The sequence below is a fragment of the Scatophagus argus genome, chromosome 13 (assembly GCF_020382885.2).
Source record: "Scatophagus argus isolate fScaArg1 chromosome 13, fScaArg1.pri, whole genome shotgun sequence".
In the NCBI taxonomy this organism is placed as follows: domain Eukaryota; kingdom Metazoa; phylum Chordata; class Actinopteri; family Scatophagidae; genus Scatophagus; species Scatophagus argus.
In genome coordinates, this window is record NC_058505.1 from 9,239,007 (window position 1) to 9,259,146 (window position 20,140).

The following is a 20,140-nucleotide window of genomic DNA, read 5'->3' on the forward strand; positions in this document are numbered from 1 at the left end:
GCTGGGAGGAGCAGCGTAATCAGCTGAGATCTAAATTACCTTGATGCTCAGACCAAACCCTCCAATTGTCTGCCTCCTGATCGTTACAGTCCTCTCCTGGAAGAGATTCAATTAGAACCGAGAAATGAGTTCAGACGGATGCTGAACCTGTGGGAGCTCTTACAGCAGAACAAGTGGGAAGGGGTTGCTTTGGTCAGAACTGAAATCAGAATTGTAACGATAATGTTGATACAACAGTGCAGCATAAAACCTGAACAATGTAGTTACACATCCTTATCTGTTTCTGAAGGTTGCATTCAAAAGTATCTAGCTTATTTTTCCAATAACAGTTATAGATATGAAGCAGTGATAATTCAGTGTTTCACAGTTTCACATGGGAAGCACACTTATTCATTCTTGGCAAGAGTCATATGAGAGGATATCAGATGGGAGTCACCTCACCTCAGTTTTTATTTCACACATGCAGCACAAGCGGCACGCAGTTCATTTCTTTTAACGTAACCTTGATCAGTCCTGATGTAATTTCGTAAAATCACGATATTTACTGCAAAATATCCTTCATTACTTATTTCATGAAAATAATTTCAGCTGTATCACCCAGCTCCAGGTACACAGTACACTGAATCTGCAGTGTATTACAACATTATTTATATCCACCCAAAGCCATGTGAGACATGTTTATCTGTATTTTGGGTAAATGTAAAATGATGAATTAAATATTATTCTTTTGCCATCCTGGTAGACTGTGGAGGAAAATGAAATCTTGTTAAGTAAAGCTGTCACAACTAACTTTGTTTTGGTCATACGCAAGGCATTTGGAAGGCAGCAAACTGATAATACGAAACAACGTTTTAGTTTTAGAACCGCTGGTTTATAAAATCTATCAAAAAAGTGTCAAATCGCGAATACATCAGACAAGAAACCTATTCAGGCTATTTTAAGATTTGATGTGAAATTTGGACTGGTTGTGTTTGCACAGTTTGAATCACTCACTTCACAAAAATCATTTTTGTTTGTATTGACCTTCCCAGGATTTGTTTATTTATTTATTTTTTATTTCTATTTTCCACTGAATTATATATCTCCGGCTATGTTGTTGGTCTCACACTTTTCTTAATGATTCTATCTCAGGTGTTTGTGATTTGACACCTTTTACTTTTCTGTTGTAGCCTGTGTTTCTCATTTCAAGACAATGTTTCATATTATTTCGCACCAGGACTTTGGTTCCTGTTCTGGTATTTTTCCAAAAATGTAGTGCTGACAGCGTGCAGGAATTCAACACTATCTTCTAAATGTACGAGTTAAATTGATCGCTGTGGCTAAAAACTGTGGCACTGAGACTTTGCTGACATACTAGGTTGTATTAACATACCCATGTCTTTGCCCTTTCCTTTAATTGGTAATCATGTTTCAGAAGACAGAAGCTATTCCTCTATTTGTCTTTGAATGAGTAATATCTTTATGAGAAAGGTCATGGACTTGGGCCTCGGTGGAGCGTTTTCATGAGAGGCAGTGAATTAATTACGGCGAAGAAAAAGTTGCCAGACATGATGACAAGTGTGGCCCAAATATTACACTCTGTACATCATGATCCAGTAGGTGAATCCGTATTTAATAGCTACATTTGATTTATGAGGACTAGATTAACTGATGTAGATTTGTCATTGATGCAGCCGTTTTCACAGTATTTTTGCGCTGTAACCTTCATTTATTGTGCTGTAAGTGTTGCTGATTTCAGTGTGTGTGAGCATGAGGGGAGAGGGACTGGATCACTTACACTTGAATAAAAAGGCTCTCCTGAGACACAGATGACATCTTGCTCCTGAATGGTCAGAATATCTTTGGCCAAGTGTAGTCGAATATTAAATGGCTCCTCATTACCTTCTTGCATCAAATAAATCCCAGACTTTGTCTGCGAACAGTCACAAAGATAAAATCATTCATCATCCGTGCCTGACTAAATTAACTAGCCATGAAATGAAATGTCATTGAGAATACTGGATGCAGGATGAACATGGAAATTAGGATACAGACTTTTGTGCGATGTCTGTTTCTTTTTTACTACTTTCCTTGTTAATGTTAATGTTGTAACAAATAGCTCAGCTCTCTGGCTCATAAACACACAAAATTCACGGTTGTATATAATAAGCAAGCTCTCTCAGAAACAGTTTTTTATGAGACATGATATCTTTATGTGCCCTCTGCTTGCTGGTACGGGGGGGAACCCTTGGACTGTATCAACTCATTTCCTATACAGGAAAGGCTCATACTGACAATGATGATGACGACAAATTAAGGACCTGCAAAATTAAGTGGCCAGAATCAAGCTCACCCTTTGAGTCTCCCTGCATGAGGACTCTGTCTGTGTTCCCAATGATGCATTTAAAACATGCTAATCCGCATAAATTTGCATTCTGCATATCCTTCCCCCTCCACGGCTAATTGCCATGCCTGCTCTGTCCTTGACTTAAAAAGGTTCAAATAAAAGAAGCACCTTCACCTGACAAGACTGCTAATAGGAAGAAAAAAAAAAGCCACGAGTGTCAGCATCCTTGTCACCCGGGGTACGTCGCTCATCAGTTAACAAGACACTGGGCTGCATGGTGACTATTCTTAGAGTGAGCGTCTCGAATGCAGGTCAAACTTGAATAAAAGTCAGTTTATGGAGCATATTATCTTTCACCCATAATGAGGAAAGTGAAAAAACGAGCCTCCGCCTGCAGCTGCAGCGTGAGAAATGAAACAAGGGACGCATTAATTCAAATTATATGAAGTAATGTGTGTGCGCGAGTCATTAGCCCAGCAAAATGAGGGCAGTAGTGCCATAACTGTACATAGCTGCCTAAGACAGCGTCTCACGTGGTTGGGCGTTGACCTGCTGTAGAGCTCGCATTGAACCTAATTAGCCTTATCTCGGATTCTGTTTTATGTTTCTCCATTATTCTCCCCTCTAAACACCCCTCGATTGTTATCTACATCATGATCAGACCAGATATGCAACAAGGACATCTGTTTCTAACCCACGGGTGCAGCAGCACTGGGGATGCACTGGAACTAAGAGCCCCCAGAATGCAAAAGTTTGTTTTTATCTGCAATTTTCATATTTTACACTATTTAGCATCTAAGTCATTTGTTACTGTTGGCTGACTAAACAGTTTGGCAGATTACCTCTCATGCCTTCAGCAATGTTCTCCCTGTCAGGAAGGTGCACATGATTTAGCCCACCCCTGCAGCAGGCTGGCCAGTTTGGCCCCAAATACTGTGTTTGTGCTAATGCTAACTTGTTTCATGATTAATACTGTTATGTATCATTGCCAGCAAATATTGTAGCAGTTGATAAACGAAGCAGCTGAGTGCCTCAACTACGGGTCAATCATCATCATCGTCGTCTCATATTACAGAGTGCAGGAGATAAGGTGAGTTCATTAAGTGGCTGCTAAAAGTCATTTCAAGCAGTCATTTTCAACACTCACAGAAGAAGAAGAAGAAGAAGAAGAAGAAGAAGAAGAAGAAGAAGAAGAAGAAGAAGAAGAAGAAGTCTGTGTGTTGTTGATTCAGGTGTTTGCACAGGTGTAACAAAGGACGTATCAAAAGGGGAGGGGGAGTCACTGAGGCTGCACATGCACAGATTTATCTGCTGTGACGCTGATCAAACCATCCTTTCAGGCAACGGAAAATGCCAGGGCTGTTTCTATAATCACAGTCAATTCACTGTCAAAAGGTTGCATTGATTGAATCCTACCAACCTCTTCATTTGAAGTCTTGAAATCCATGTGCTACTATGCAGTGAGGGATACTGCAATGGAGAAAAAACAGTGCTGAGTTAGACTGTGGAGGACCGTGCTTAGTGCCATGGCAGACTCGCTGCAGCTAAGCCACACAACTGATTCACGCTAGCATTATTAGCACGATGGCTTTTTCCATCATATTTTCTGCTTTTCTTGTATAGAACTTAAACAATAAGAGGGAAGTAGATTTTTCATTGAAATGTGCCTCTTCTCAACTCAACTCAACTCAACTGTGCAATCTCTGAAGCAATCTCGGGAGAAAACTGGAGACCATTAAGTGGTAATGAATAATTTATTAGCAAAGGTGAGAACCCAGGTATAATAAACGTTTCAATACCAAATCTAGTGCTTCCTGAAATGAACTGAGTTACCATATCTGATGCATTGACAGAGTGAGCATAAAACTGAGCCACAGTAGGAGAAAATGCTGCAAAAAAAATTACCACAGCCTGAGTGGTGTTGTGGTTTTAAAAGAAGAAACACTACCACAGCAGGTGACTTGCTCTACACAGACAAACACAAGTTGACTTGAGGTTTTTGCGAGAGTCTCATTTACATAAACCAGTTCCACTCAGTTTTAATCAGACACAACCGACGCTTGACTTGACAAAATGAGCACAGAACAAAAATGGCTCAGGCTTGAATTACAGAACCTGTGCCGCAGACTCAGAGACTTACCTCAACAGAAAGGCCCCCAGCTCTTAATGTGGTGAGATCTAGCCATCGAGCAGCGAGCTGATCCCTGATCTGAGCCTTAGCAGACGGCCTTCCCAAATCATGGCTGTCAAACCTGGGTGGCGGGAGAGCAATGCTGTCACCTCTCTTGCCTGGCTGTGGGTGTTGCAGGATTATTCCCAGTGGAGCAGAATGAGGCTATCGTGTGGCTTCACTCCTGATCGGCGGCCGTGCTGCAGTAACAGGAGTAGGATGTGGTTAAGGTATCGTTCTGATACTGAACTCACTTGGAGGTGAGGAGTTGCTGAGCTGAAAAAAAAAAAATAACTCCATTCAAGTATTCAAATTCAAAACATAGAGCTGAATCGCTGACTATATGTATCTGACTGAGAAGACAGTGTCAGTATATCTACTGGATGTATGAGATCAGAACCAAGCTTTTATTTTTATTGACAAAAAAGATAAAGAAAAAGAGAGAGAGATTCAAAATTCAAAATTCAAAACTATGAATCCCATTCCTCAGCCAATGATGAAGGGCCCTCTCAAATACCTCACTCTTAAATACCTGTAGATTCATGTGCGCAAAATGCAATTAACTCATATTCTTCCATTTTTGGGATCTTTGTATGCCACACACAAATGACTCTTTCAAAGTGTTTATTAAGTTCCAAAAGCACACCCTTGAGAAATCCTCCTCGTTAGTATGCATTGTTGGCTTGATGCCAGCTTTTTGTTGAGCTGCAGTGTTGCCACTATGATCATTGTTCCACAGACATTCAAAGAAAAAAGCAGTATATGCATATCAAACCGCATTTCATGCATAAATCATTTGCTCCTGATTATACAGTAAGAGTGGCCTTAATGAAACTTTCAAATCTATTTGTTGAAGGACTGAGAGGGAAGAGAGTGATTCTTTAATATTATGTTACAGTCAACGTAGATTCTTAAGAAGTCTTCTCTATGATCAGATCCTCTCACGAACTTACTTTTATATAACTTTCTGAGGCAGTTGCACACTCACACTTCAGCTTGGGTTTTTTGTATGTGTATGCTATGTACTTTAAAAATGTTTAGCTTATTCAACTCTTGAATTGTATCCTTTGGTACTTTAAGGTATATGTTGTAGATTTGATTTATTTTGGTTTTGTTTTACTGAAAGTTGCCCTGTGTGGCAGGCATTACAACGTCTATAGAAACTTTGTTGTCATGGCAGAAAACAGTTAACTCATTTTTAAGGATCTAATATGCTGATATACTGTGCACTGTCTGCTTGTTAATAGAAAACTCAGATTTAATGCAGTCCAGTGCAACAGCTCTGTAATAACTCACATGTTCATGAAGGATAATGTTTCCAGCATGTGTTTTAGGGAAATTCACTGAGGGATATTTTTAATATTTTGTTCACCTTATTTATTATCGGTCATCGGAAATTAGATGTAGCGTTCATTATGAGTGTAAATTTCATGTCGCTTGCCGTGCAGTGAAGAGTAAGGAATATACACAGATAATTATAATAATATAGCTAATCTGATAAAGACCTTTATTGTCAATTATGGACAGTCAATTAATTGATTTGTTGATTGATTAGTCAATCCATCAGCACAGACGATTGACAACTGAAAGAGTTTTGATAAGCAATTTATTTTTGAAGACATTTTGTGGGGAACAAAAGGACCTGTCAGTTCTGCCAGCTTCTGAAGATTTTCTCCTTTTCTTTGCCTTATCTGAACATGAACTGAATATCGTTGAGTTCAGAAGTATAAATGTGGTGCTTCAAAAAGGAGATTTTTGACAATTATCTGACGTTTTATAGTTCAAACAACTGATCAATCAGTATGAGAAGAATTCTACAGATAGTAGCCCATAATTTAAAAGAATCATTGAGGCTCATGTGTTACATGTAAAATTCACTGAAATTGTGAATGTAATTACATATCATTCATATGTACATGGACATAGTATTTGATACACAGGGTGTATATATGTTGTATGATTTTGACATGCAAATTGAAATATATGTAGAGTCCTCCCATCTATTTTTAATATATAATGTTTCTCAATATTCCACCGATTTTAGTTTTATTGAGTTTGGAAATTCAATTTGACATACAGTTCAGTACTTTCTCCACCTCAGCACCCTACACATGGAGCTGTGTGTGTTAGATGATGCAGCTCTGCGATGGATGTAAGAGAAATCCTGACATCATTTGTGGACCTGCTTTAAAAATGAATGTCTTCGCAGGGTCAGAAGAAAAATGTGTCCGTAGCTCTGAGACGAGCACTTTGTCTTCACAGGTGCCCTCCTGGACATCCTGTCAGACGCCAGCACTTCCCTTTTTTTTTTTTCTTTTTTCAATGTGAGAGCCCAAAGATTAAACGGGCCGAACCTTTTGTGCCTTTTAAGTCGAGTCAGCGTTACTCCTTTTACAACCACACCATCAGATATTTTCAGTCAATTTGCCACGCAATGTTTTTCAAATAACGCTCTTGTCTTTGACACAATGGCAGGAAACAGAGAGAGAGGAGCCGAGTTAGATTGCCTGGATGATGTGGAGATTGTAACGTGACATCTCCATCTCTCAGACCTGAGGACAGCTGTGGCCCATGCAGGATGATGAATGGCCATTTGTGCATGCGGGTGAAGCAGCTGTCTGCAGAGTGCTCCAGCAAATGTAGTTTTACTGCACGAAAATTGAGATGGGTTTCACTTACTGTATGTTCACTTGTTCTGCGACCTGGAACATATGGTGCCTGCGAGTGCAACTTTTTAATTTGGCGAGTGATGATAGTGGATATTATGGTACTCAAATATTATGGCATCCCAACAGCATTATGCTAACAAAAATTTCACAGGTTCTGCCCAGTTTCTGTTAAAAAGCGTAATGAAATCTCTGCTGCAAGCTGCCAGCAGTGTACACCTTCCTGCACCTGCATCTGTTGAACACAATCTTTCTGTAGGAATCAGAAAATGAAGGATTCTAATTAAAATTCTGATTATGATAACATATTTATCTTTTATTTATCTTTGTTACTTATAAAGAACCCTCCAATATTTAGTCAGTCAGTTTCTTCCTCAGAGAATGTGTGGATACATTGTAGAAAATTTCTGGGCCCCTTGTCAGTCATGAAAACTTGTAGATTTATCCAAATCAGGAGGAGGTGCTGAATTGTAGGGCAGATTTTGTTCTAGAAAACAGGATCTAGTTGCTTTGTACTCGACTTTGCCATGTTTTGGCTAGTTAGAAACCTAAGGCTACATAAGCTTCTTTTATGTCTCAAACTTAGGAGGTGTAGCTGCCTTGTGTTTTTGCCTTTCGGTTGTTTTATGTTTGGTTTAGGTAGGTGTATAATTGGTATGGAATGAAATGGATGTGTTAATTGAAGTGTGGGTGCAGTGATCTGTTTAGATTTTGTATCTCTGGAAAGTGAAATACGCCCTCATAGAGAAAGGTGTGGGAAAGATGGAAAATGTCAGGAAATAGTGAAAATAGTGAAAAATAGTGAAAAATGTTGATCACATATTCTCAGAGGGGACATGTACAGATTGTCTGCAGTCTGACCAATACTCCAAAACAGCTCTAAGATATTGCATTTACCACAAAAGAACACTAAGAAAACCAGCAAGTATTTAGGAAATTCATCTGCCTATTATTTTCTCACTAAAATAAAAAGTCCACCAAGAACACATTTTCATACGGTGTGTTTTGTCCAACCAACAGTCCAAAACCAAACATTATTCGATATTCAATTTCAGTCGTATAAAATTGAGAAAAGCAGTGAATCCTCACATTTAAAACAATAAAACTCGAATGTGTTTCAGTGAAAGAAAAGTGTTCAAACCAGTGTGGTGTTTAGGTTCCTCTTCACCTGCAGCACATGAATAAACCCAATCTCAAACATGGCCCGTTCCCGTGTGCCACTAGAGACGCTCCTTGTCCTTCTTTCTGATTATGTCCAAGACAAGATTATTCAGGCCAGATAGAAAGACTATCTCATCATGTTTTCAAATCTTTCAGAGCGTTTGTCAAAAAATAAGTCTTTCATCACGGTGCTAGTCAATACCAAAGCTCCAGTAACAGCCAGCGGCGCTCTCTGTGCCAGATGCTCATGAATGATAGGCAGAGGAGTAAATTCGTGATGGACACATTTATGGACTGAGCTCTTGACCTTCCTGACTATGATGTATGTTTTTTGGCAACAGCGAGGCACCAGATATCAGGTGGGTGCCAATTTAAATCAACGAGAATCATTTCAAGAGCCGGTTTCCTGCTATATCACTGGATATCAGGGGACAGAAATAGGCATACGGAGAATAATAAAGTATTGCTGGAGGAGTCCGATCCTGCATCATGTTTGCTACTGACAGGTTTCTTAATAGGATTGTAATCTTTTTATATTCTTCTTCAATATGTGATATTATAGTGCAGTGCCTGTGGATAAATGGATTGGGAAAGTCAAGCATGTTATCTTACATGAGGGTCTTAATTAGGCTCAACACAGAGCCTTTATACTATAATGAATAACATCATTCACTCTCCTAATTATACTATAGATGTATATGCATATAGTCCTTTTTATTTCAACCAACAAGGCCTCGCAGGGGAAGACTCGGGGGCCTGGAAATGGCCCCATGCTGTGTGTAGAGCACATGAAAGGATTAAAAAGCTCAGCATATTGCTGACGGCCAGGCTACATTGAAATGAAGCTGCACGATCCAGGGACACATCTGCTCACTTACTAAATATAAAGTATGGAAATGTAGAACTATCTGCTCCTGCGAATTATTTATGATTTCAAACTGAGCGACACAAAACAAATTACTACCAAATGGATAGAAATTAAGTTCTGTAGATCATCATATGTTTACTTGATTTCCTAGAAGATTAGCATGATTCCCTCAGGGCATTTTCAGCTGCAAAATGTGACTGTGACGAGTGACTATTCTGCTGATCACGCTGAGGAATAGTGAAATCGTGGTCAATAAAATATGAGAACATAGAGAAAAACATCTCCAAAATGCATCTTGTTTTTGAATGAGAGTCCTAAATGCAAATATTTGTTTGAATTAATGAACTTAAAAGTCAATTAGTCGAGATTATCGTGAGCGATAAGTTGTTTTGTCGTTCAATCGATTCTTTGCAATGCTTAACAAATGCTTGTGTCGTGGACAATTTCACAACAGTTACAGAAAACAGAAACTGCGACGGCCATACAGTCTGTTTCTGCGACCATAAGCAAAAACTGTGAGGTGGGTTAATTGCTGCTGGAGGCTATTTTACTATTCACAGGTTGGATGGATTGCAAATATTCCAAGGAAACACAATAATGTAATTTACAGTACACGACTGCCTTCCATCAAGGTTGAGCAGCTACTGTGGTGTGCTGTCGAGGCAGCGGTGTTTAACGAATAAGCAGAGTTTCCACATTAATCAAATGTGACCTAAAATTGTCCAGCCTGGGCTACTTACACACCGTTAAGTGTGAAGGAAATACTGCTTGCCTTCAACAGAACTGCAGTGTTTGAGGTGTAGATGTTATCTCCGAAGGCATTGCTTCTTGTGCGTTAAGCAACATGCTAGTATCATAAACCACTATGTATGATCTAACCCCTTATAGCTTTTCTTAGGGCACTTATCACCCACATGCAGCCTTCATTGCGTTGATCTGTGATCCACTCATGAACCTCTAAATCAGATGGGCTGGTATATGAGGCGCATATAAATGAGAGTTGTGTCTTCTGTCATCCCCATGAGAGTTTGGTGTGCATTCGCTTCATTAGCCATCAGTCTCCGCTAAGCCAGACTAATGGTTTTCTTGTTGCATGACAGTGACTTTACAGCTCCGACCAGTAATGTTTTTTTCCCCAAACTCTGAGAGATTTATACTGCTTCCTCTATTTGCTCAACTCATACATCACGCCACAAAAAAAAAAAGAAAAGCATATGGCTCCTGCACTGTGAATTCAACATCTGGAGCTGTTTGTATGGATGGTCGACCAAACAGTTGCTATAAAAGCACCACAGAAACAGCAGGAGTGATACATTTTTCTCTCTGCGGCGGCTCTGGAGCCAGATTGTAATGAAGATGTCCAACCTTACAGTGACTTACTGCAGGCTCTTCCAGCTGCCCTTAGAATGGAATAATCACTGGCAATGTGCAAGAATCGCTCTTTGTCGAGGTACCAAACAGTCTTCTTTAAATCTGCAAAACCTTGTTTCGGTTTTTATCTTTTAATAAATTCACTGCTACTCTTCTATTTTTCTCTGGGATTTTGCCAATTTTTTTTTCATCATTTTCAGTACAGCACTCCTTTTTATGGTCAAAATAGGTCACTGAATAAAGCCATACGAAATAATAATAAAAAAAAGTGTACCAAAAGTGTAACCCTTGAATATTCAGAACAACTCTGTGCTCACAGATCGAGCTACAGTGTGATGCTGCGGGAGTGAAACAGCACTTTGAATGTGTTAACATGCATAATTGATGTCAATGTGTACATTCATTGCTTCTAGTGATGCCTTTGGACAACCTGCCCCACTTGTACATTTCAAGACGTTTAACTAGTCCGGATTTTTAAACGATCCACTGGGATCCAGTAGCAGGAGAAACAGCAGGTTATTGATTACTTAAGCAGGGAAGATAAAGTGTGGAGGAACTCTTTGTTGTGCGGCGCAGACATTGTTTCCAGATCTTGATTGATGCCAGAGCGCTTCAGATCATGGTTGTGTTGGGTGAAACTTTCTGACAGTCTCCTTTGTCCAATTGATCCAGACTGCGACATGGAGGATCCGAACAAGTCATCTGTGGCTCTCTTTTTCATTCTCCCTGCCTGACATATTGACCAGACATGACTGACACCATTTCACTCAGGCCTGATTTTCTGCCAGCATACCTCTGTCACTTGGCCAAACTGCTCTTTGATTTAGGACATAAGCAGAAATGGGGTGGGGGGGGACGTGCGAGGTGGTGGGTGGGTCATGAGCTAAGGCATAAAATCATCAGTGACATGTCAACGTCTTTGGCCCTGTAGGAAACAAGACCCCCAGTACATCAAACAGATTGCTCCTGACCTATGACCAGCGAATGGACCTGCTCAGCTCAACTCAATATGCTCCTATACGAGCTTGACAGTGCCTCCTCTGTGAGGTCTGGTTCCCACATCTTCTTTAGACACAAACTGCACTGGTTGTCCGTCACCTTTGCAGCCCATAATGAGGGAAAAAACAAGCCACACCAGTTTGTAGTTAAAGAAGCCACATAAATTTTGTGAAACACTGGAGGGTTCAGGAGCTTTGTATAAAGCTAAGATGACATACTGGACCAGCAGCAGCAGCAGGCTGTGCTGAAATACTCTGTATTTATTACCGATAGACGTTACCTTGATGCTCTTTCCAAGAAGAAGCTGCGGTTTGACAGCAGCTGACCTCAAAGATATAAAACTGCCTTTTTTGTAAGTAGGTATGTTAAAGATTACTGGCATCCAGTGCAAAGAGAGGAGCTACTTTGAGGCTGCTGAATGGCAGCGGATGAAAAGAGGTCTGCTGCCACTGCACTGGCTGAGGGAACTGCGGGTGCTGCTTGTGAACCTGCACTGAGGCGATGTAAAGGACTCTACAAGCCCACATACCCCTCCTTGCAAATCACACAATAATGAAACAGTATTTAATCCCGAGGCCCGTGATCATAAGTGAACTGTTCGGCTCAGTGCATCAAACACACATTTGACTATCAGAGGATGTGATGCCTTATTATCCGTTGGAACATATGGCTGATTGGAACATAAATCTTGGTGCGCAGCATTGAGGCAAATCACATCTCAAAAAGTGCACTGTAAACGGATTAATGTTTCGTTTAACGCATGTTTGGCATAATTAACTACCTACGTTCGTCATGCTGTATTATTATGAGGCACTGTAAATGTAAAAGCGACACACACACAAAAAGGTCTGTGATGCTTACCTGATTTTCTTGTAACAGGTGGTGATGTCTTATTAGATCCCTTTGGACTCCAATCCCACCCTGTGACTGCTTTTCTTATTTTAATTTATGCAACGGTTGCTAAAACATCTCTGCGAAATCACAATGCATCCCTTGTGGCAGCATCGCCCACACGGCATCCTGGTCCACTACTCTGTAGCGATGTGCAAAAACCGACAGAAAAACAGCCCGCTCTCGCACAGAAAATAAGATTTGTCCATATTTCCTGGTCAGCGGCGGTTTCAGGGATTCCTCTCCGTCGACATCTCTGGCAGAGGGTCCAGTTTCACAGCTCCGCGTCCGTCTCTTCCTCGCATCGTGCTGCCAAAATGACTGAAGCTGGAAATCACATGCGGCTGGTCCAACGCGCGCGTCAATCGACTTCGTTTACCCGAGGCTCCAGCGCAACTCTTGATGCATAAATATTACATGATTCTACTTTCTTTCTTTTTTTTTTTTTACTGTTTCTGGGGACGTATGCTGCTCATTCCAGCATCGCACTCGTGTTAAAGACACACAAACCTCTCACAAACCGTTTTTTCCCTTTTCTGCCAATTACAGTTGCGTGCACTGCGGTCCTGTGTGTGTGTGTGTGTGTGTGTGTGTGTCATTCCACCAGGGATCCATACCAAGATTTGCCCTCTTACTGATGAGATATGCGGCAAAAGACAAAAGAAAAAAAAAAGAACATCTGATTTATTTCAACGCATGGCCCATACAGTATGGGACTTTATGTGAGCTGCAACTTACCTGAACTATTTATAAGAAGAAGGAACTCGAGTTACCAGCAGTGAAGTTGCAGTTTACATCTGAGTCTATCCAGACCCATATGGAGTGAAGACTTTGAAGGAATTTAAACAAAAGGAACTGCATTCCTTTTAGGCAAAGTGGAAGTTATCCATAGGCTGAATTTGCACGTCACCTATCGTCTTCATTTAAAGACTGTTTTTATTTTTACAGGAGTACAGCAGACTGATAAAGAGCTTCACCACACGGTGCAACAATCCCCTCAAGCTCAATATCAGGAAAACCAATGAGCTTGGGATGGACTGTGCCATTATGTGTGTCTATTAGTGTGTAAGTTCATCAAGAGAAACAAAAAAAACACAATTAAATTCCTTCTGTGTGTTCACTTGCGCTGTCAATAAAGCTGATTCTGATGCGACACAAGGCTGTAGCCATGACAGTAGACAATCCGTCAAATGCTGTAAAGAAGCTGCATTTTCTGACAAATCTTCAGCAGAGCACCACAGGAGATCTATACAATCAGCACAGTTTCAAGATGAGCACCCAAGATTAGCATCACCAATTCAGTATCTGACCAAATGTGAAATATGCTCACAATCTCTCCAACTGTTTCTGAGTTATGGTGCTGAATCATGGCCAGAAAAGTGTTTTTCTGCGACATTGTGATGTCACAGTGAAGGTGAACTTTGATCCTTGGGGCATAAAATGTCATAATTGTAGTCTATTAGACATTTTCTGAAGCTTCATCGTAATATGTGTATGAATTCTTGGGTTATGACCAAATTTGTGTTTTGTGAGGGCGTAGTTACCATGAAATTTGACCACTGAACACACAAATCTAATCATTTTTCTGTCTGACTCTCATGAATCAGTAGGTGTTGTCAATGAACACACATTTACATCTCCTCACACACATACACACACTTTACATATGTACGTGTTCAGGCACTCACTAGTATTTGGACTCTTTCCCCAAGGCCTTTGCGTGAGCAGCTGCACGGGGTTGACCAGGTGCACCTCATTTTCTATGCTGTAATCATGCCAGCTGAAGACCACCGTTGTTGTGGCGTGATGCAAGTTGACTCTCCTGACGTGTCATGTTGCCTACGACCCTGAGCAGCCATAAAGTGAGGAACAAGTGAAAATTTCACAGTGACAACCAACACGCAACAAGTCTATGATTCTTAAAGGTCAACTGAAGGTTAAAACCAGAAGCTCTGGACCAGCATACTGTTGTTCCTGAAGCCTACAGTTGTGCTTGGTTTGTCTGCTGACCCTCAGTCACACATCACTGTATAACAGAAACCTCTGAGTTTCTACCATTGTGAGGCCTTTCTATCCAGTCCTCCCTAATGGCTTAACTGTGATCCTTTAGCAATCAAAGATAATTCACATCCAGATTATGGCTCTTGTACAGTCTTCAGGTCTCACCAGAGTGCTACAGTTAACCTTACTTTTCATTTAACCAGATTGACCTCCCTCTGCCTGCTCAGGATGTCCAGATCCGATTGGCACAGATTGTAATTGGGCTGCTGACTCAGTGGCTGAGCAATCGTTCTATTCAAGGAGATATAAAGATTTTCAATGACTGAAAAAGAGGAACCTGCACAAAGCTTGAATTGGATGTCTAAATCAAGAAAGAAAAAGAATACACCAGTGAATCCTTATTCATATCAGCTTCTCACGATGAGCAATGTTTCAAAGAAAATCATCCGTCAGTTTTGGTTGTTTCACAGGAAATGTTTCTGAGCTTTTATGACTCAGTTGGAAATAGGTGGCGTCATATACTCCCATGCACCAATCACGAAGAAGAACATTTGAATCAAAATGTGATATCATCCATCCATCCATTTTCTATACCGCTTATCCGTCAGGGTCACGGGGAAGCTGGAGCCTATCTCAGCTGACTACGGGCGAGAGGCGGGGTACACCCTGGACTGGTCAGGTCAATCAATTGCAGACACACAAAGACAGACAACCACACACACACCTAGGGGCAATGTAGAGTAGCCAGTTAACCTAATGTGCATGTTTTGGGGACTGTGAGAGGAAGCCGGAGTACCTGGAGAAAATCCAGGTACAACTCCACATAGAAGGGCCCAGACCGGGATTCGAACCTGGAACCCTCTTGCTATGAGGCGACAGTGCTAACCACTGCACCACTGTACCGCCCCAAACATCTTCTAACCAACTAGACCTCCTGAACACACACTTTTATATATTTATTGTTTGCGTGTTAAAATACAGCTATTAAAATTATGATAATAATAAAAGATACAGTATGCACACCACGACGTCCACATAAGTATATACGGGCACACCAACATACAGTCATATACTGTATGTGTGGATTATAAGTAAACAAAAGCTTGTGCTATGGAGGTAGGCAGCATATACAAAGGCTGCTCCTGAAAAAGACAAGATAAGCAGGATTATGTAAAGTAAAAAAAAGAAATGAGGGATGGAAAGGTAAAACAAAGAATAAAGGCAAATATATGTAGGAATTAAATGCTGATTCCAGTTGTTCATCAGTGAGTACCGTAATTGGGATGTTGCCAGTTACCGGTTACCAAAGATGTCTTTTAAAAGAAGATGGCAGATGACGGACAAAATTCAGGTTTGAATCCAACAAAACACCATGTAGCAGATGAAAACTCAGCCACACCACTAGAACACAAAAGAATGACAGTGATGCACTTACTGTCTTGTAGACTGACAGACACCTGCTGCCGCCTTTAAAGAAAAATGTTATCTTTTTACCTGCGCTTGACCAGAAATCCCAAGCATGTTCTAGTCTTCACTGAGCATATTTCTGCCGCTGTTATACTATCCTGTTGTGACACAATGCAGGACCAAGGATACACAGCTGCTTCTCCGTTAATTAATTTTTGAGCTCATAAACTACAACCTCTGCTTTTCAGAGTCAGTGTTATGATTTGACTCGGCAGATCATCCCCCACCACCACCACCACCCACCCACCCCTTCACTGGCACCGTATCCACATACTCTGAATGCAGCATTCAGAACTGAAGCATGAAAACAGCAGGAAGACATTTTACACCTGTCTATGCATGGTGTGCTCCTCTTGGTTTAAGGTTGGTGGACAATATTGATTTCAAGGCATTATCTTTTTTTTATGATGCACAGTGTTTTCTGCTGTATCACCACCATTCCTCGTCCGTCCTAGTTGCCATACAGAGCTCTGAATGTGTGACAGCAGAGTTATTATGCACAGATAACCTTCCCTTCCCTTTATAATCCAAGCAGGCACAAAGGGAAACTATTCTTGATCTGCAATTATGTTTTCTAGATAAGATAAGCTGTTCACAATTAACTTAAGGCTTGCCCCAGACATAAGGAGCTTTTCATATCTGCTGACCTAGCCAATCAAACCGCTGCAGGAGCTGCTTTTTGGTATCACCATTGCTAAGCCTTTGCCTTTGAGTGTTCCTCTGCCTTGTCACGTTCAGATGTTCAGCTCATGCCCCTCTCAGAAGAACTGAGTTGAACACAAGGGGGCGTAGACTGCTAAGTTTGCCCCTCATTGTCCAACTCAGCAGCAGCATGGATAAATTTGATTATGGTGTCACGTCTGACCTTGAGAGGGAACTACACTTAAATTTACATTTCAAGGAGGAATGCCTTATTGCATTATTGGCAAGGAAATGTGTGGCTCTCTCCACTCCTTTGGCAAAGACACAGAATGAGAAGATGTGGATGGCAGCATGCAGTTTGGTTGGTCCAGTATTCAGATCATGGAGTCATTAACTTGTCAGTTCAACAGTTTTAGACATATGGAGAATGTGCATACATACAGCCCAGACGATAAGCCTTCAGTGGAGTCATTATGATTAGAAGTGCTGGTGTTGATGGGACTATTCTCCAATTCAAATATGCCACCTATACAGGATAATCAAGTCCCCAGAGGTTGGTTTGTAGCACAACAATCATCAGCGCACTGTGCACACTCTGTGCCGTGATTGCATTAGCAATGGCATTTTAAGCAATCCTGTCTATCTCACCCTGTAGCTCTTATTCTTTTTCTTCTCTCTGCACTTCGCTCCCTAATAATGTCATTGTAGTTGCAGGAATATTTCAAAAATGATGTGCATTCTTTGGTTGCTTTTAGTTTTGGTGATTCACTCTGCTCTTCCAGGGTAATGCCAATCATATACACTTGCATCCTGGAAACACACACAAGTGCAGCAGAAAGGCACCTGTCTAACCGGAGTAAATAGCACTAACCCAGAGGGGCTGGGGTGTGGGAGGAGGGGGGCTCCTATAGGCTAAGAGCGCATTTTTAGGGCTCTGTGGTTCAAGCGACTTTTAATTGGTTTGAGCTCCCAGTTTATGTAGATGGCGGTGGCTGGCTCCTCCCATGCACCTGATAGGGAGTATTTACAGCTCTTTACAGCTACCCACTGCACTGTTTCCAAGAGCGCAGCGCCGCACCATGACACTCCACTGGACTGAAGCAATAAGGATTTCCGTCTTCACGCAGTAAACTGACGCTCACCGCTATATTTTCCAAGAGAGAGGGGAAAAAAAAGTTTGCCAAAAGTTGTACTCTTGGTTTCCAAGATGCCACGTTCTTTTCTGGTCAAGAAACACATAAACTCCGCAAAGAAGCCAAATTATAGTGAGCTGGAGAGCCCAACAGGTAAAGTTTTTAGAGTAAAGGACCTGTTTGCAAACTTTTACAAAGTTAAGTTTCTAACATGCGGGTCGCGTTTTCACTTCGCAACTTTCCGTTTGCTTTTGTATATTTGCGCTCCTCACCCAAGCGATGACAGGCAACATGTGTTCATTCATTTTATTTCACTTTCTTCATTTTCAGTGTTCTTCACGCCGCACATCTACAGGGGCCTCCCCCTGCCCGTAATCCCCCAGCCGGAGATCCTGAGCCCGGCAGCGTACAGCCCCATCACTGTGTGGACTACCAGCAACTTGCCGCTGTCCCCGCTCCCCAGTGACCTGTCCCCCATCTCTGGATACCCCTCATCGCTCTCCGACACTTCCTCCAAAGACCACAGCGGCTCTGAAAGCCCGAGGAGTGATGAAGACGAGCAGATGCTGCCTAAGCTGACAGACCCTCACGGGGTGGAAGCAGAGAAATTCCAATGTAGTTTGTGTAGCAAGTCCTACTCCACGTACTCTGGACTGCTCAAGCATAAACAGCTGCACTGCGACGCCCAAACGAGGAAATCCTTCAGTTGTAAATACTGCGAGAAGGAGTACGTGAGCCTGGGAGCTCTTAAAATGCACATCAGGACTCATACTTTGCCTTGTGTTTGCAAAATATGCGGGAAGGCTTTCTCCAGACCGTGGCTACTCCAAGGACACATCAGGACGCACACCGGTCAGTGAATGGGGGATAGCACGAGGGCCTTCACGGGCTCAGTGGTTGTTGTGGGCTTTTGCAGGCGCAGACTAATTGTGTTTAACCTATAGTTCACGATTTAACAGCCTTTACAGCCACAGTACAGCCTGTTACACGGCTCACATCAGTGATCTACTCAGGCTGATGTTGTGAAAAATATGAACTCGCAATGTTACTACTTCCTGTGGGGTAGCTTCTGATGGTGTGATGAAAAGTAAAATATTTCTACCTCTGACAAATGTCATGTTTATAATCAACCAGAAACAGAATCTGCTCAGCAGAATGGCTTTCTTTAAAACACTGTTTTAAACCAGCCAAAAATAACATGCCTCTGTAACACCATTTCTATTCGGATATGTCTTTGACAATGTCTTCTTTCTCGTTTTTCCCCTGACAGGAGAGAAGCCATTCTCGTGCCCCCACTGCAACAGGGCTTTTGCAGACAGGTCCAATCTCAGGGCTCACCTACAGACCCATTCGGATGTGAAAAAATACCAGTGTAAGAACTGCTCCAAAACCTTCTCCAGGATGTCTCTTCTGCACAAACATGAGGAATCTGGTTGTTGTGTAGCACACTGAACTGGGATACTTTTCCACCAGCAGAAAAGAAAGAAAGAAAGAAAGAAAAAAACCCCCCCTCTGTTACGTCTTCATTTTTCCAAACACCAGGAGAACTGTCAGGGAATCACATCGAGGGGGGTTTGTTCCCAAGACTTTTTTTTTTGTTTGTTTGTTTTTTTTTCCTACAAGCGGTCGATTTCATTTCAGAGCGAGAAATAGCTCTGTGCTCACATGCTTCTTGTTTCAAGCAGTGTTTCTGTGATTGCAAACAGTGTCGAGCTTTGTCATGCCATGTACTCACCTACCTGTGCTATTCATGCACTTTTCTGCATGTCTAGAATGTTTTATATGCCTTCACAATGTTATCTGCAGTGTTTGTACCAATGTCTCTCAATGGCTGTTGGGCAGTCCTTCCCTTTTTTTCTTTTATATGAACCACACAAACGATACCAAAAGGCGCATTACAAATGACAGTATGAACACAACCAGAGGAATGCTGAAGCCATTGTTACTTAGGGAACAAGTGCAAACTTAGTTTTTAGGGTGAAATTATTATAACTTTTGCACAGCCATTAGAAACAGTTTGCCAGCACTCAAATAGCAAAACAAAATTTCTCAAGTGCCTCAGTTTACTTGGCAATAACATGTATGTTTCCTTTTATATTTTTATATATTGAATGTAAGAGTGACTGAGATGATTGTATATTAACAGTGAAAGCTGTGATGCTGAACTATTTTGATATTTTCATATTCTCATGACACTTTTAAAAATAAAGTTTCATGACATTTTGTATAATCTCTGCCATCTTTCAAGTTGCTTTTTCATCTGTGAAGTTCATGAGCAGCTCCCACAGCGGGACTCGCTGACTGTCACACGCTTCAAATGGAAATAACTTGCACAAACAGTAAATGATATTTAATCCAGCTTGCACCATCTCATGTTATGGAGATGTAAAAATGAGAAGAGAGTTGACTCAGCTCTGAATCAGGCCTGAACCTGTTCCCTGTGAA

The 20,140-nt window shown here is 41.4% G+C and overlaps 2 protein-coding genes across 2 annotated transcripts in view; one reads left to right on the plus strand and one right to left on the minus strand.

Moving 5' to 3' along the window:
* Window positions 1-12,978, minus strand: part of sntg1 (syntrophin, gamma 1) — a 28,641-nt gene extending 15,663 nt beyond the window's left edge. Inside the window, exons 1-5 of the mRNA XM_046409562.1 lie at window positions 12,423-12,978; window positions 4,467-4,696; window positions 3,747-3,796; window positions 1,778-1,912; window positions 40-96 (exon numbers count right to left, since the gene is read on the minus strand). Of these exons, the coding sequence (XP_046265518.1) occupies window positions 40-96; window positions 1,778-1,912; window positions 3,747-3,773 (219 nt within the window). The 5' untranslated portion in view covers window positions 3,774-3,796; window positions 4,467-4,696; window positions 12,423-12,978. The remainder of the gene's footprint in view (window positions 1-39; window positions 97-1,777; window positions 1,913-3,746; window positions 3,797-4,466; window positions 4,697-12,422) is intronic.
* A 4,584-nt stretch (window positions 12,979-17,562) lies between these two features.
* On the plus strand, window positions 17,563-19,925 carry snai2 (snail family zinc finger 2). The gene is made up of 3 exons (XM_046409489.1): window positions 17,563-17,848; window positions 18,026-18,547; window positions 18,966-19,925. Exons 1-3 carry the CDS (start codon window positions 17,770-17,772, stop codon window positions 19,145-19,147), a joined length of 783 nt encoding a protein of 260 aa, XP_046265445.1. The 5' UTR covers window positions 17,563-17,769; the 3' UTR covers window positions 19,148-19,925.
* The last annotated feature ends 215 nt before the right edge of the window (window positions 19,926-20,140 follow it).

Bases quoted from the DNA above. Each gene is read 5' to 3' on its own strand.
- snai2 (XM_046409489.1), top strand. From the start codon at position 17,770: ATGCCACGTTCTTTTCTGGTCAAGAAACACATAAACTCCGCAAAGAAG. The intron at 17,849-18,025 runs GTAAAGTTTTTA...CTTCATTTTCAG, and splicing joins TGAGCTGGAGAGCCCAACAG to TGTTCTTCACGCCGCACATC. The intron at 18,548-18,965 runs GTCAGTGAATGG...TTCCCCTGACAG, and splicing joins ACACATCAGGACGCACACCG to GAGAGAAGCCATTCTCGTGC.